The 17876-nt window shown below is 42.6% G+C and overlaps 1 protein-coding gene across 1 annotated transcript in view; it reads left to right on the top strand.

The window, feature by feature from the left end:
• paxip1 (PAX interacting (with transcription-activation domain) protein 1) overlaps positions 1-17876 on the top strand; it is a 108478-nt gene that overhangs the window by 18672 nt on the left and 71930 nt on the right. Inside the window, exons 5-8 of the mRNA XM_068008282.1 lie at positions 975-1088; positions 4498-5148; positions 13220-13757; positions 17136-17230. Coding sequence (XP_067864383.1) covers positions 975-1088; positions 4498-5148; positions 13220-13757; positions 17136-17230 — 1398 coding nt within the window. The remainder of the gene's footprint in view (positions 1-974; positions 1089-4497; positions 5149-13219; positions 13758-17135; positions 17231-17876) is intronic.

Genomic DNA, 17876 nt, shown 5'->3' on the forward strand with positions numbered 1-17876 from the left:
TGTTTCCCTTTCCCCCATCCCCCGCTGGGCCTTCGGATCTACTTTCCTTGTGCATTCCCTCCACATCTTGGGGGTGATTGAAAGACTCCGGGGCTGATATTTCAGTGAGCGTGCGCAGTTCTTCCAACCCCTCCCCCACCATCACCGAACGAGATGCTGGTACTTTGGGAGAGCACTTTGGATAATAAAACAAAGGCATGGGAAACATGTTCATCATTAAGTTTTTTTATTCCTTTTTTTAAAAAAAATCAGTAGGAATTTCTTGCATGAGAAAACAATATTGGAAGGGATTTTTTTTTAAATTCCCATTTTGTTTTAAAAAACCTAATTTACCCACATTTAAGAATCGTAGAATGTATTGCTCAGAACTTATAAGCCAGATGGGTTGCACTCTAGAGGAGTGAATCATTTTTTTTTTCTTCAACCACATAAGCTCTGTACAAAATATCACAAACTTTACAGATTCAAGTGCCAAAGTAGGGATTTCATCAAAATTCAACTGTGGGTAAGTATTTGTATGAAATCCCTACTTTGGTTTAGAATCATTAAAAATTCAACTGTGGGTAATTATGTGTGGTTTTATTAGCTATGTATTTTTTTCTTAAATTGTTGTGAGCCTAAGTTGAAATGTGTTTAAATGAGTGGATACTCTGCGCATGGAGTGCGTTAGCTTGGAATTGGGCCAAAAATGTGCCTAAAATCTGTCAGAGTTGAAGCATTGAAGAGTTTGCTACTTGCTGAATTGTTCAGAATACACTGGGTTCTTCAGTGGCATAGAATTTCAATATACCACAGTTACTCAGTCACATTCTAGGTAAACACGTCTCATTTAATTAGGGTGCAGGGTTGTGGTGAGACTTCACGGTTTTTTTTGAGCCGGACGGGAATAGCGTAATAAGTGAATTAGTTAAAAACAGGATCGATGAGCACAAAACTGAAGTGTGTGTGTGTATATTTACATTTCTCTGTTTCAGGTTTCTGCTGAAGACCGCAGTACGTTATGGGCCTTAATTACTTTCTATGGAGGGGGCTGCCAGCTCAAACTCAATAAGACTTGCACCCATTTAATAGTACCTGAACCTCAGGGGGTAAGCACATTTACTGTTGGCACTGTAGCCTGGAATTGCATTCTGTTAACATCCGGACATTGTGTTTTTGCTGTGCAATTGATGGGTCTATGCATTTACCATGCTGACCTTCACTGAGTTGAAATAGTCTATACTCCAAAACAATAGTGGTTTTTAATCACAAGTTTTACTGTAACAGTCTGCTCACTTGCAGAATGTCCTGGACACGCAAGCACCTTTTGGCAGCTTTGTGGTGGGCTCCGGCTGGCCAACTTCAAAGCGTTGAGTGTGACTCAAAGGGATGTAAAATTAGGCGAAGGGGTGAGTGTTTCCTTTCAGTTTAAATATGGTGGTGGGGGGGGGGGGGGCACCAGTCTGCTGGAGATCCTGCATGTTGGGGGTCTCCCTGGAGAGGGGCTGCTCCCCTGACTTACGTAGATGGCCTTTCAGTGGGCACTGATGTTGACCTTTTGCAACCCTGATATTTCCTCTTGTGTCGATGGACGTTCAGACTTGGGAAGGGTTCTAATCCCATCTCAGCATGCTCTCGGCTGCAGGCTGACTTGCTTCTTGCATATCATTGCGGTGGCTGTCTTGCGGCTAGGCAATACTTCGAGTTTTCAATTTACATGGTGGATGTTTGAAATTTTGCGAGTTAATAGTGCCTAACTTTCAGTGCACATCACCCCTGTATATTGGCTTTACTGTTGAGTTCTATTTCCTGCTAGCCAAAAGAAATAGAACGAGATTGATTTGGCTAAAGTTAATCGAATACTAAACTAATAGGCTTCAGCGGAGAAACGGTGACCTAACCAGGGACGAACCGCAGACCCTGCTCAGACCTCCGTTCCTGCTTTTTTTTTGGTTCGCCATCAGTAGTGCCTAATTATTAATGTGCGTACTTGCTGAGCCTTTTACACTCTAGTTCTATTTTATACCTGTTGGATCTCGCAGTTCAAAACAAAATTGAGCAAGCGTGCTTAAAGTAAGGTTTTTGGAAAAATTGAGTTAAGTTTGAATCTTTTAAAACATTTTATTGTGCATGTTTTAGTTCATGCAGGAAAGTGTCATTTCACGTGAGGTAGATGGATAATTTTTTTTTAGTGCTGTGTATTGAGGGCTCCCGGGCGTGTTGTGTCAGCGTTCTCAACGCTTGAGTTTTCCAGTTTTCAAAATGTGCACCATTTATAATCTCCGTATCTGTAGATTTTGTTTGTAAATTTTTAATATAAATTGGAATTTGAGATGTATGCCAGATTTTTTTTTTGAAAAGTAAGCTTAACTGCATAGTCATAGAATCATACAACACAGAATGAGGCCATTTGGCCCATCGTGCCTATGCCGGCTCTTTGAAAGAACTGTCCAATTAGTCCCGCTCCCCTGCTCTTGCATAGAATTACCTACAATGTACAGCACAGAAACAGGCCATTCGGCCCAACTGGTCCATGCCGGTGTTTATGCTCCCACCCATCTTCATCTTACCCCTCTTTCCCCATAGCCCTGCAAATTCCTCCTTTTCAAGTATTTATCCAATTCCTTTTTGAAAGTTCCTATTGAATCTGCTTCCACCATCTTTTCAGGTAGCGCATTCCAGATCGTAACAACTGGCTGCATTAAAAAAATCTCTTAACCCCCCCCCCCCCCAGATTTCTTGCCAGTTATCTTAAATCCGTGTCCTCTGGTTACCAACCCTCCTGCCACTGGAAATAGTTTCTCCCTATTTACTGTATCAAAATCTCTCATAATTTTGAAATATTTACTCTCGAATGTTGGTGCTGAAGTTATCTGGAGAAAAACAGTACTTTTTATTTAGCCTGAGTAGTTTGTGTGGTGGAGAGAAAAAAGGATATTGCCAGTTAAAGGGATATCGCTTTTATTGATCTTTGCTGTAACATAAAAGAATGGATTGCTGTTATTGAAGTCTAGATCTTTTAATGGCTTGTTCTTCAGATCCATCGAACTTGCCTTTCAGGCAGACTTCAATGGCCTGTCTGTGTCAGACCATAAAATCTTTTCTTTTACAGCCAGTTGTTAAAAGCAAATGTGCAAGGGGCAGTCTACGCTGTTCTGCTGTGTCGTAGTCGTAAACATCTATTTAATGACTGTTTGCCGCAGAGGGGGGTGTCTGACTCCACTGCGGAACAATGCCAACATCTGGGATTGATGCTTGTGACCTGCGTCCAGTGATGATGATCCTGTGGAGCGTCTGCAGTTTAAAAAGTTTTATTAGCTATAGCTGATGGTTTGTTCATTCCAGCAGGAAGTAGCTTAATGTTTATTATGGTGCCATCGTTAATTCTAGGTAGGGTCTGACTAACAGTAAAGCTTTACAGTTGACTGTCTGACAGTCTTTTGGTTCCTCCCTCCCCTGAGTAGTTTAGATCCACAAGGTATGTGTTGCCATATCTCAACTTATGAAGTTTGTTTTAAGCTGCAACTGTATCTAAATCTAAAATAACTGCTGAAAGTACAGTACGCTGGGGTTCACTTTACCTCACTAGTTAAACCTAAAGCGTCAGAGTCTGAAGATGTCGAAGATTAGTTGAACAAGCTGGGGGGAAAAAAAATTGGAAATCTTTTTTGAAATCTTTCACGCCACGGAGATTGACAGGACCTATCAGGAAAGACTGAACCGGCTGGGGACTCTTTTCTCTAGAAAAAAAGAGTGAGGGGTGAACCTGATCGAGGCCTTTTTAAGATTATGAAAGGGTTTGATGGGGTAGCTGTAGAGAAAATGTTTCCACTTGTGGAGGAGTCCGAAACTAGTGGCCATAAATATAAGATGCTGTAAAATTCTATGTAAATCTAAGTAAATGTTCACTGTTTTATGTACTACTGCAACATATTTTACTCATTTTAATACATTCGTAACTTAATGGCATTGGTCAAGGAGCTAAACCAGTTCTGATGAAGGTTCTGCACCAGAAACATTAGCCTGTCCTTTCGCATTGCAGATGCTGACAGACCTGCCGTGCATGTCCATCATTTTATGCCTCTTTTTATGTACGATTTTCACAATTTTTTTAAAAAGAGCGCACTGTATTTTTTGCTCTTTTAAAATGCTGCAGACTGGTAAGATGGGTATAGAGGGATATGGGCCAAGTGCGGGCAATTGGGACTAGCTTAGTGGTATAAACTGGGCGACATGGACATGTTGGGCCGAAGGGCCTGTTTCCATGTTGTAAACTTCTATGATTCTATGACTTGATCCGTTCAAAGAAAGAAGAAATCAAAAGATTTCTAATTTTTCCCAGAAAGTTCCATATCCCACCCAACATCTCCAGATAAGGAGTAACTTTTAGTATTGGGAAGGGAGACCCAAGAGTTTATTTTTTTTAAAAAAGAAAAAGAAAATCAAAGGAGGCACTGAATTTTCTACAAATCTCATTTCTTTTGTCACCGATTTTATCTTTTCATTCTGTTCCGACAGGAAAAATACAACTGTGCTCTGAAGCGAAGCGCCATTAAAATAGTGACGCCAGACTGGGTGGAGGACAGCGTCGCAGAAAAATCAAGGAAAGACGAGTCCACGTATCATCCGCGCCTTATTATTCAGGAGGAGGAGGAGGAGGAGGATGAAGAGGAAGAGCCGGCTGAAAATGAAGACGAGGCTGAGCTGGACGACAGCGTGGACGAGAAGCGCTCGGCCAAGAGCAGTCCCATGTCGTCGCGGGAGTGCTCTCCGCTGAGCTTGCAGGGGTTCTCGCCGAAGCGGGAGAGCAAGTCCGAGAAAACCACGGGCGAAATAATGTTCGACGACTCCTCGGACTCTTCCCCCGAGAAGCAAGAAAGGAACTTGAACTGGACCCCGGCGGAGATCCCGCCGTCGGCCGCTGCAAAGCGCAGGCTTGCCCACGGGAAGGACTCTGCTCTGATTAACTTGTGTACCAATGTCCCGCCGGTCCCCGGAACCGTCGTCGCCCCCGAGGTGAGGAGCAGCTTGATGACCCCAGGGCAAGGGGCGCCAGGCCCCGAGAGGCAAGAGATGGTCACTGCCTGGAGCCCTGCAGTCAGGACGCTGCGGAACATAACGAATAATGCTGATATTCAGCAGATCTCCAGGCCCTCAAACGTAGCGCAAGTAAGTCGTTTGTTACATTTGGTTCAAACTGTAAAACATGCTAACTGGATCAGAAGAGGTTTATCTGGAGCACTGCTTTTTAAGCCATGACTTTAGGGCAAGGGGGGAAAGTAGAATCGTAGAACGTTACAGCGTAGAAGTGGGCCAGTCAACCCATCAAGTCTGCATTGGTGTTTTCCTCCACACGAGCCATCTAGTTTAACCCCACTCCTCACTCCCCATACCCTTTAATGTTCCTCTTTTTGTTTAAGTGATGCTCTTTTTTTAAAAAAAAGTTTGTGGACTCTGCTTCAGTTTGTGGCAGAAAATTCTGCATTCTCGTTCTCCTCTGCTAAAGATTTTTTTTTTCGAACCGCCCCGTTAATTTTCTCTGTGATTATCTTAAATGTTTGCTCCTTCTCGTTACCATCCCACCCACCAGTGGAAATAACCTGTCACTGTTTACCTCATCATAACCCTTCATGATCTCAGAAGACCTCGATTAGGTCACTCCTTAATCATAGCTGCAGTGAAAAAAGTTCTAATTTCTCAAGTCTGTCTTAATAACTGTAACCCATTAACCCTGGTAACATCCTAGTCAGTCTACACTGCATCTTTTCCATTGCTCTTATACCCTTCTTGATAGCTTCAGTCTAGTTAAAGGCAAGCTGAACATTGAAATTGGGATCTCCTTTTCACACAGAGTGATGAGAGCTGGAATGGTCTTCCGGGTGGTGTAGTGGAGGGGGGAAATTGTTCAGGAGGCAGCAGGATGCTGTGATTGTGGGGGGGGGGGCTATAGATTTGCATGGAAGGGTAAGTTGGATGGCCTGAATGGCCTCTCTTGTCTGTATTTATTACTGTGATCTTTGTCAAACAGTGTCTGATTAATCAGAACTGCATGTTTAAAATGAATACTGTTTCTGATTGGGGTAAGCAGGTGCTTAGCTCGGTAATAATGTTTAGTAGTGCATTTACCGTTCTTGCTGTTGCTTAAGTGTAGTGGGAGGTGACTGAAGTAAGACACCCAAAGAGTCTTTCTGTGCTTCAGCTTGCATACAATGATAGTTGTATCACAGGATGAGTCAACTCAATCAAACATACAAAAACCTGATGTGAAACAGCAATAATTCTGATATATGTACGTAATTGTGTTTATTCAGTATTAGGTGAATCGCTTTGCTTCTCAGATTTTCCACTATGACTATATAATCAAATTTTTTTGTTCTATGTTACAAGCGTCAATCCAAATGGTGCCATGGACAATGGGGGGGCAGGGAGGAAAGAGAGAGAAATCAGTGGCATAGTGAGACCGCACCTGGAATACTGCATACAGTTTTGGTCTCCATACTTAAGAAAAGACATACTTGCTCTCGAGGCAGTACAAAGAAGGTTCACTCGGTTAATCCCGGGGATGAGGGGGCGGACATATGAGGAGAGGTTCAGTAGATTGGGACTCTACTCATTGGAGTTCAGAAGAATGAGAGGTGATCTTATTGAAACATATAAGATTGTGAAGGGGCTTGATCGGGTGGATGTGGTGAGGATGTTCCCAAGGATGGGTGAAACTAGAACGAGGGGCCATAATCTTAGAATAAGAGGCTGCTCTTTCAAAACTGAGATGAGGAGAAACTTCTTCAGTCAGAGGGTGGTAGGTCTGTGGAATTTGCTGCCCCAGGAAGCTGTGGAAGCTACATCATTAAATAAATTTAAAACAGAAATAGACAGTTTCCTAGAAGTAAAGGGAATTAGGGGTTACGGGGGAGCGGGCAGGAAATTGGACATGAATTTAGATTTGAGGTTAGGATCAGATCAGCTATGATCTTATTGAATGGCGGAGCAGGCTCGAGGGGCCGATTGGCCTACTCCTGCTCCTATTTCTTATGTTCTTATAGGGTGTCACAGTTGAGGGAAGCAGGCACGTACCTGTGCAGATATGCTAAGCATTTGTGTTTTCTTTTTTTTCCCCCCATAGAATTACATAGAGATTACAACACAGAAACAAGCTGTTCGACCCAACCAGTCCATGTTGGTGTTCATTCTCCACATGAAGAGTAGTTCTAATCCCATGAATTCATTCTGTATCCCTTTACACCCCTTTCCTTCAATCATCTATCGAACCCATTGTTCAATGTTAACGTGGTCCCTGTTTCAATCATTAACTCCAGTGGTACATTCCACAGCCTAACAACCCTCTATTTTTAAAAAAAAAGTTTCTCCTGCTCACTCTCCTAAATCTCTTAAATTTAGTCTTGTATCTATGTCCCTTCATTTTAGATCCCTCAATCACTGGAAACAGTCATTCTATTTACTCTGTCCCACCCTTTTTGTAATTTTAAACATCTCTAGCAAATCACCCTGTGATCTCCTCTGTTCTAATGAAAACAGCCCCAATTTTTCAAGTCTTTCATTGTATTTCTATTTCCTCATAATCAGCAGCATCCTAGCGAACCTGCTGTGTCCCCACTCTATTGCGTCAACGTCCTTCCTATTGTGTGTAGCCCAAAGTTACACACAGTACTCCAACTGTGGTATTACTAAGGTTTATATAGATTAACCAACTTTTATATTCTATACCTCTTGCTATGAAACACAGTATTCCATTAGCTTTTTTTAATGCACTTATCCACTTGAGGTGCTACTTTTAATGTCTTGTAAACATCAACCCTCAAATCCCTCTGCTCTTGCACATCACCTAGCTTTCCCCCATTCAAAGTATAATTATTACTATTATTTTTGTCACCAAAATGCACCACCTCGCATTTACTGACATTGAATTCCACTTGTAAATTTTTGCCCATTCCACCATCTTTTCAATATCCCCTTGCGGCTTCTTTTGATCCTCAATTATTTACTACGCTTCCTTCTTGAGTATCGTCTACAGATTTGGACACCACTCCCTCCATCCAAATCATTTCCTGTTCCAAAACGCAGTGGCTTTGAAACCGGGTACTAAAATGGTTTGGTTAGTGTTTTAAAATACATTAAGGGAAATGGTAATTCATACGGTAAATATTAAGAATGGAAAAACAGCCCAAAAAACCATAACTTTGGCATTTTCTCATTGCACCGTAACCAGATGAGCCATAACCTGAGTCATAGAGAGCAAGAAGGTTCCAGGTTCCACCTCTGGCCTGTACTGCGTTAGCTGACTTCAGTTTTAGGCAGGGCAAAATCCAGGGTTTCTCCTCCAGATCGTTATCTGGTGATCCCTGCTGGAAAGTGCTTGTGTGTCGACATTTGGTAAGGAACAGAATCTGACGTGCCTGTGGTATTCTCGCAGTTCAGTACACTGCTAAATTAATTATCAGTAGAGAAAAAGTACTTGAGAAACTAATGGGATTAAAAGTCGATAAATCCTTGGACCTGATGGCCTACATCCTAGGGTTCTAAAAGAGGGGGATGCATTGGTTGTGATCTTCCAAAATTCCCAAGATTTCTAGAACGGCCCCAGCGGATTGGAAGGTAGCAAATGTAACCCTGCTATTCAAGAAAGGAGGGAGAGAGAAAACGGGGAACTTACAGGCCAGTTAGCCTGACATCAGTCGTCGGGGAAAATGCTGGAATCCATTATTAAGGAAGTGGTAACAGGGCATTTAGAAAATCATAATATGATTAGGCAGAGTCAACATGGTTTTATCAAAGGGAAATCGTGTTTGACAAATCTGAGTTTTTTTGAGGCTGTAACGCAGGGTAGATAAAGGGGAACCAATGGATGTAGTATATTTCTGTTTTCAAAAGGCATTCGATAAGTTGACATATAAAAGGTTGTTACACAAGGTAAGGGTTCATGGGGTTGGGGGTAACAGATTAGCATGGATGGAAGATTGGTTAACAGACAGAAAACAGAGAACAGGGATAAATGGGTCATTTTCAGGTTGGCAGGCTGTAACTAGTGGGGTGCCGCAAGGATCGGTGCTTGGGACTCAGCTATTTACAATCTATATTAATGACTTGGATGAAGGGACCGAATGTAATGTATCCAAGTTTGCTGATGATACAAAGCTAAGTGGGAAAGTAAGCTGTGAGGAGGACACAAAGAGTCTGCAAAGGGATATAGACAGATTAAGTGAGTGGGCAAGAAGGTGGCAGATGGAATATAATGTGGGGAAATGTGAGGTTATTCACTTTGGTAGGAAGAATAAAAAAAAAAGAATATTTTTTAAATGGTGAGAAATGATTAAATGTTGGTGTTCAGAGAGATTTGGGTGTCCTCGTACAAGAAATACAAAAAGTTAGTATGCAGGTACAGCAAGCAATTAGGAAGGTAAACGACATGTTGGCTTTTATTGCAAGGGGTTGGAGTATAAGAGTAAGGATGTCTTAACTACAACTGTACCAGGTTTAGTGAGTCCTCACCTGGAATACTGCATACAGTTTTGGTCTCCTTATCTAAGGAAGGATATACTTGCCTTAGAAGGGGGTACATCGAAGGTTCACTAGATTAATTCCTGGGATGAGAGGGTTGTCCTATGAGAAGAGATTGAGTAGAGTATAGAGAATATAATTTCAAAGTTTGCAGATGACACAAAACTCAGATGTAGTAAACAATGTGGAGGATAGTAACAGACTTCAGGGGGACATAGACAGACTGGTGAAATGGGCAGATACGTGGCAGATGAAATTTAATGCAGAGAAGTGTGAAGTGATACATTTTGGTAGGAAGAATGAGGAGAGACAATATAAACTAAATGGTACAATTTTAAAGGGGGTACAGGAACAGAGAGACCTGGGGTGCACATATACACACATATTTTGAAGGTGGTAGGATAAATTGGGACGGCTTTTTTTTTGGGACCCTGGGCCTTATTAACAGAGGCATAGAGTACAAAAGCAACACTGGTTAGGCCTCAGCTGGAGTACTGTGTTCAATTCCGGGCACCACACTTTAGGAAGGATGTGAAGGCCTTAGAGAGGGTGCAGAAGAGATTTACTAGAATGGTGCCAGGGATGAGGGACTTCAGTTATAGAGTCATAGAGTTATACAGCACGGATAGAGGCCCTTCGGCCCATCGTGTCCGCGCCGGCCATCAAGCCCTGTCTACTCTAATCCCATATTCCAGCATTTGGTCCGTAGCCTTGTATGCTATGGCATTTCAAGTGCTCATCCAAATGCTTCTTGAATGTTGTGAGGGTTCCTGCCTCCTCAACCCTTTCAGGCAGTGAGTTCCAGACTCCAACCACCCTCTGGGTGAAAAAGTTCTTTCTCAAATCCCCTCTCAACCTCCCGCCTTTTACCTTGAATCTATGTCCCCTTGTTATAGAACCCTCAACGAAGGGAAAAAGCTCCTTAGTATCCATCCTATCTGTGCCCCTCATAATTTTGTACACCTCAATCATGTCCCCTCTCAGCCTCCTCTGCTCCAAGGAAAACAAACCCAATCTTCCCAGTCTCTCTTCATAGCTGAAGCGCTCCAGCCCTGGTAACATCCTGGTGAATCTCCTCTGCACCCTCTCCAAAGCGATCACATCCTTCCTGTAGTGTGGTGACCAGAACTGCACACAGTACTCCAGCTGTGGCCTAACCAGTGTTTTATACAGCTCCATCATAACCTCCTTGCTCTTATATTCTATGCCTCGGCTAATAAAGGCAAGTATCCCATATGCCTTCTTTACCACCTTATCTACCTGTTCCGCTGCCTTCAAGGATCTGTGAACTTGCACACCAAGATCCCTCTGACCCTCTGTCTTGCCTAGGGTCCTCCCATTCATTGTGTATTCCCTTGCCTTGTTAGTCCCTCCAAAGTGCATCACCTCGCACTTTTCCGGGTTAATTCCATTTTCCACTGTTCCGCCCATCTGACCAACCCATCTATATCGTCCTGCAGACTGAGGCTATCCTCCTCGCTATTTACCACACTACCAATTTTTGTATCATCAGCGAACTTACTGATCATACCTTTTACATTCATGTGAAGAGATTGGAAAAGCTGGGGTTGTTCTCCTTAGAACAGAGAAGGTTAAGGGGAGATTTGATGGAGGTGTTCAAAATCATCAACAGTTATGATAGATTAAATAAGGAGAAACTTTTTCCAGTAGCAGAAGGGTCAGTAACCAGAGGATACAGATTTAAGGATCTGCAAAAGAGCCAGAGGCGACATGAGAGAAAAATCATTGTGTAGCGAGTTGTAATGATCTGGACACTGCCTGAAAGGGTGGTGGAAACGGATTCAGTAGTAACTTTCAAAAGGGATTTGGCTAAGTACTTGAAGGAAAAAAATTTTACAGGGCTATGGGGAAAGAGCAAGGGAATGGGACTAATTGGATAGCTCTTTCAGAAGCCGGCACAGGCGCAATGGGCTGAATGGTCTCCTCCTGTGCTGTACCTACTATGATGCTATGAAGTCAAATGTGTGAGTGGCCCTATAGGCCAGTAAATTCATTCCAGTGGGAATAAAGAAGCAGCAAAAGGCTTGTATTTAAATGGCACCCTATCTAGTTTTTCAAAGCACTTTTTAAAACAATGAATTGCTTTGAAGTACAGTCACTGTTACGTAAGCAAATACCTGTGTGATGGCAAATGTCTGTTCCAATCACCATGTGAAAAGCATGCTGTAATAAGAACATAAGAAATAGGAGCAGGAGTAGGCCAATCGGCCCCTCGAGCCTGCTCTGCCATTCAATAAGATCATGGCTGATCGTTCATATAAAAACAGGGGGAGGGCTGTACAGGGACTCCCTCTCTGTGTTTGATATAACAAAGTTCTTTGCACATGAGTTAATGATTTTACTGCACTTTGTGCAGAGAGGAAACCTTCCCCTGTGTAATTTGCGATACACTTTCTGTCACCGCAAGGCATCTTGTTTTCGACTCTTTCAGAACCCTCCTCCTGCATGCCTACCTGCCTGCCTGCCCGCCCCCCTCCCTCGCCCTGGCAAGTGAAACCAGACATTTATACTGCCAGGTGTTGGCACCAGCAGGAAGGGGAAGCCAATGCCCTGCGGCAGTGCCTGCTTATTGCATTTTTAAGCTGTTTATGGGCGGCTTCCTGTGCTGGTTTTATTGCACACTGGCTCTGCTTATGTGTTCAATGCAGAAAGTACATGTTTTACTCTCTTTTTGTCAGTGGATTGCCGACTTGTCAGATATCTTGTCCGATGTTTCTGTGGTTGTGTGAAGAGGTCTTACACATGTAATAATAGAACTGCCCTCTCGGATTTTTTTTAAGCAGGCTGATGTTTATACAAATACACAAAAGTCACAGGGCTAATAAGTCTCCTGAAGTGCTTTGGTTGTGGTGGAGGAAGAGGGACAGCAGCCCCAATTCTTGACTGGGGTGGTATCTTTTTCTCCCTCCTGTTGGTGAAATTGCGCAGCACCGTTTAATGGCGTGGCGTCACTGGCGGGAAGAGAAATCTCTCAATCCATTGTAAACCAGATACACGAAGAAAAGCCCATCTTATTAACTGTAGTGCTTAAAACTGACCAATTACAGGTTTTTAAAAAGTGCTGTGACTGGTGCAGACATTTTCCATTCAATCATAGAATCATATGGCGGACGAGACCGTTCGGCCCATCGTGAAAGAGCTATCCAATTAGTCCCACTCCCCTGCTTTTTCCCCATAGCCCTGCAAATGTTTCCTCTTCGTGTATTTATCCAATTCTCTTTTGAAAGTTACTATTGAATCTGCTTCCACCGCAGGCAATGCATTTCAGATCAATGATGTTAATTAGCCACTTGGGCTCCTGACATTTAAAACCTAGCACACCTAATATTTTGGTAGCATGAGGCTCTTTAGAGTATTGCTCCTACTGTTGTATTTATCATGACTACCTTCAATTGATGGAATCTGAAAGGAGCATCTAAACTGAAAGGTCTGTTGGATTGCTGAGTGTTGGATCTCTGGGGGAGCCCGTCCGAATTTCTGTCCATTTAAATGAACGACACAGAAAATCAGCCAGGAGTGTGAGCGCTCCCTTTTGCTCGATTTTCCTGTAGTCACTGTGCCTACATGATCCAATAGCCCCAGGACTGGAAAAATCTACCCCCCCCGATGGTTTTTAAACTGCATTTCGTCGCCTTCATTTGGTGAGCACCGCACTTTGTAAACCCACCGTTATCATTTTGTTGCTCCGACTTTTTTTTTTCAGATCTTGCAGTCCCTTTCAGCTCCGACCAAAAACCTGGAAGCGGCCAATCAGAATCAGCAAGGACCGGAACCCCGGCATCCCAGCGCCATTCTCTTCACACAGGTCAAGCAGTTAACCCCCGAAGCGCAGCAGCTGTTGCAGCAGCAATCGCAGCAGCAACAGCACCAGCTGCTGCAGCTCCAACAACAGCATCTAATGCAACTGCAGCAGCAGCAGCAGCAGCAGCAGCACCATCAGCAACTTCACCAGCATCCGTTCCAACAGCAGCAACAGCAGCAGCAGCAACATACATTTTCTCAACAGCAACAGCAGCACCTCCAGCAGCACCATCAGCTGCACCATCAGTTGCAACAGCAGCAGTTGCAACAGCAGCAGCATCTTCAGCGTTTGCAGCAGCAGCACCTCCAACAGCAGCAGCAGCATCACCTCCAGCAGCTGCAACAGCAGCACCAGCAACATCACCATCACCAACAGCAGCAGCAGCATGCAGTTCCGCAACAGCAGCTGCAAATCTTCGGACATGATCCGGGACTAGAAAGTAAGTGGTTGGAGAAGAAACGCTTCATTGACGCTTAGTGTTATAAGGTGAATACGCTTTTCCCCGTACGTATTTAATAATACATCTATGCACATTATTAAAATGTTATATGGAGCACGCACTTCCTGTCCGTGAACGTTACTTCCTGTTGCCACAAATTTTTGGTTTTGTTTTTCTCTCTCAGCTTTTACCATTGTAAATTGCTATGTCAACATTTCCTATTTGGTTTTGCTATGTCAGCGGTCACAATGAAGTTGCAGGCTCTAGCCACGAGGTAGCAATGTGGGATGAGTTTCTGAAGTCTCCCAACTCCATTACCATCTTGCCTATTTTAAAAAAAATAACTTGTATTCATTAACCCTCTGGGCAGATGAAGGTTACTAGTAAGAAATGATTTTTTTTTGTAAATGAAGCCTCACTTATTCCTCCACCCCCAGGTCCTTGAAGATCCCCCAACACATTGATTTTTAAATCCTCCATGGCTTTGCTCCATACTGCCTTTCCCTCCAGCCTAAATTCCAGCTCTCGCACACTCTGCTTTTCTGACCGTGTGCCTCTTAGTTCTCAATCCCCACCCCCCCCCCTACTTTATCTCTACTATCTACAGCCAAAATCTTACATCTCTGGAATTATTTTCCTAAACCCCTCAGTCTTGCTACATCTCTCCTGACCTTCAAAAGTCTCCTCAAAACTTGTCTCTTAAAACTCACCTTTGGTCACCTCCCCTGATGAAGTTGTTGAAGTTGTACAAGACATTAGTTAGGCCACACTTGGAATACTGTGTACAGTTCTGGTCACCCTATTATAGAAAGGATATTATTAAACTAGAAAGAGTGCAGAAAAGATTTACTAGGATGCTGCCGGGACTTGATGGTTTGACTTATAGGGAGAGGTTAGATAGACTGGGACTTTTTTCCCTGGAGAGTAGGAGGTTAAGGGGTGATCTTATAGAAGTCTATAAAATAATGAGGGGCATAGATAAGGTAGATAGTCAAAATCTTTTCCCAAAGGTAGGGGAGTCTATAACGAGGGGACATAGATTTAAGGTGAGAGGGGAGAGATACAAAAGGGTCCAGAGGGGCAATTTTTTCACTCAAAGGGTGGTGAGTGTCTGGAACGAGCTGCCAGAGGCAGTAGTAGAGGCGGGTACAATTTTGTCTTTCAAAAAGCATTTGGACAGTTACATGGGTAAGATGGGTATAGAGGGATATGGGCCAAGTGCAGGCAATTTGGACTAGCTTAGTGGTATAAACTGGGCGACATGGACATGTTGGGCCGAAGGGCCTGTTTCCATGTTGTAAACTTCTATGATGTTTCTCTTCATTCCTAATCAGTGTCTCAATATCGTCCCTTTTTATTCCACTGCTCCGGTGAAGTGCTTTGGAACACTTGGCTATATTAAAGATGTTGTGCAAGTGTAATACGTTCAGAACTCACCTGATACAAGTCTGTTGTGAAGATGTCCTATGTGGATAAAGTACATCACATACTTGGCATCAGAAAATTTGGTTGATTTATGTAGCTCCTGATTTAGCAATAAAGCATTTATTGCATTTTCCAATAAAATATTGGTAGTTGACTTGTGCAAATGTACTTAATCATTACTTGTGTGGTGGCTAAGTGATGATGCACTTGTTTATTTTTTTACTTCAATAAATTATTTTTTTTTTCTGCTGGCAAGTTGAATATTTCTTTGAGTTCAGTATTTGTAGCTGGGGTGATCTTGAATAAAATGAGTGTAAAGTTAATAATCTACTACAGTAGCTCTAGTCACTGCATGTCATGACTTCTAAACATACTGAGCATTACTTACAGCTCCCTGGTTAATTGAGAAATCTAATTAAGCACTTAGTATAGCGCACCTTGTACAACTCTTCAATTAATTTACAGACTTATATTAATCTGAGTGGAAGAAAGGTGCTTCCCGCTGAAGGTCTTCAAGGGGCACGTCAGGTGGAAACTTATTTTAACATGTGGACAAATGCAAATTAATCTGCTGCCCACTTTTTCCTGCTAAACTCTAGCTTCCTATATTCATCCTTTGGAAAATTTAAACTTCATTATTGTTCTTTTTGTGATTTGTGAGAAATGTGCAAGGCTGAATCCTTTCTTTCCCATTATTAGTTTACAGAGTGCTGACAGGTATGATATTTAAAATTGCAGTAACAGATGGGACAATATGGGGAGTGATTGAATCTGGTTTCATGAGGTGCTCCACGCAATGATTTCTTCATCCCGATATGTAGTATTTTTTACAAATATATATTGAACATGTTCTTAATTAAAATAACTTTTTTAAAAAAAAACTTTTGAGATATTAAGAGGCTAAATTTTTATCTTTGTTCTGTAATTTGGAAATCTGTTGCTGTTTTCAGAAACAAGGTAATGTTAGGTCCTGGGCAGCTTTTGCAAGGATATTGGTGGTGTTCTTATGTTGAGCAGTAAGCTCATTACAGCAACCAGTACAAACTGACCAATTTGCATTCATTGTGACGTTGCGGGTCGGTGGGACATGTTAATGCATTAGAAGGTCACTCACGCACACACCACTTTACTGTAATGTAAATAGCAATGTTTAATTGTTGATTTTGTTCTATTAATTTGTTTCAAGTGAGCAGGGTTCTTGTGAATGAACAATAGACTCCTGTAAGAGCTGAGTGAAGAAGGCAGGAATTTGTAAGCAGTGGGAATGATGGCGCCATTGTGGAGTCAGGCATACACCGAGGCAGTAACAATTTAAACATTTGTTTACAAAATGGACTCTATGGTTTATTCATGCAACATTGTGGGTTTTAGCTCAGTGAGGACTACTGTGGTCATCGCCTTAGGCCAAATGTGTGAAAATCTGGCTAAGGAAGTTTCCTGGTCTATTACTGGCATTAGATTGCAAGTATATTATGGGATATTTGATCAATAAAAAATTCAGTTGTTTTGTGACACCAGCAGTATGGAACAGATTAAAGACAACTGTCTTTTGAGTGAGTTTACACTAGTTCTCTACCTATGCTCTAACTTTTATGTACCTAACATGACCCAAAGACCTGATAACGCAGTGCTGAGTGATTCGGGTCTTGCTTGCATTGTAACAGTGAATTTGATTTATTATTGCTTTGTCCTGAAGCCCCATCCAGTGTATATTTAAAAAATTGTATAACTTCTGCAAAAGGGTGTTGCAGAACTTTTTGATTGAGATAATTATAAATCAGATTAAGAGAATAAATTAGCAAAAGCTTATTCATGGGTGAATAAACTGTAAAATTCTACTAGAATATTTTTAGGAACTCTATTCAATAATTATTTCAATGCATCTGTATAATTGAGAATTGTGCTATAATTGAAATTTTCACTTGGTCCATTTCCCTTATGTTTTTCTTTCAGTCCCGGAAGAATCATTCTTATTGGGCTGTGTTTTTGCAATTGCTGACTACCCTGAACAAATGTCTGACAAACAGCTGCTGGCAACCTGGAAAAAGGTAATCTTGAATATGTTGCAAGGTTGCAGAATTTATTGACCATTAGCCACTCCACATCCTAATCTGGACAACTTGGACAAGGAAATTAGTTTTATGTTTCTACTTGTGGGGGAGTCCAAAACCAGGGGCCATAAATATAAGATTATGATTTTATATGCTAGAGGAGCTCAAGCTCCGGATTTCAGAGCTTGAGCAGCAGCTGGTGTCGCTGCAGTGTATCCGCGAGGCTGAGAGTTTCGTGGATGGCACGTTTCAGGAGGTGGTCACCCCGCAGCTTAAGAGAGTGCAGGCAGAGAGAGACTGGGTGACCGCCGGACAGACAAGGAGGACCAGGCAGGTAGCGCAGGAGCCCCCTGAGGGCATCTCTCTCTCTAACCAGTATTTAGTTCTGAATATTGGTGAGGGAGAGGATTCCTCTGCGGAGTGCAGCCAGAGCCAAGTCCACAGCACCGTGGATAGCTCAGCTGTACAGGAGGGGAGGAGAAAGGTCAGGAGAGCAATAGTGATAGGGGATTCAATAGTTAGGGGAGCAGACAGGCGTTTCTGCTCCCCTCTGTCCCCTGTTCCCTCCCTGATGTCACTGAGCGGCTGCAGAACATTCTGGGGGAGGAGGGCAAACAACCAGTGGTCTATATTGGTACCAACG

This window comes from Heptranchias perlo, chromosome 2 (genome assembly GCF_035084215.1).
Source record: "Heptranchias perlo isolate sHepPer1 chromosome 2, sHepPer1.hap1, whole genome shotgun sequence".
Taxonomy (NCBI): domain Eukaryota; kingdom Metazoa; phylum Chordata; class Chondrichthyes; order Hexanchiformes; family Hexanchidae; genus Heptranchias; species Heptranchias perlo.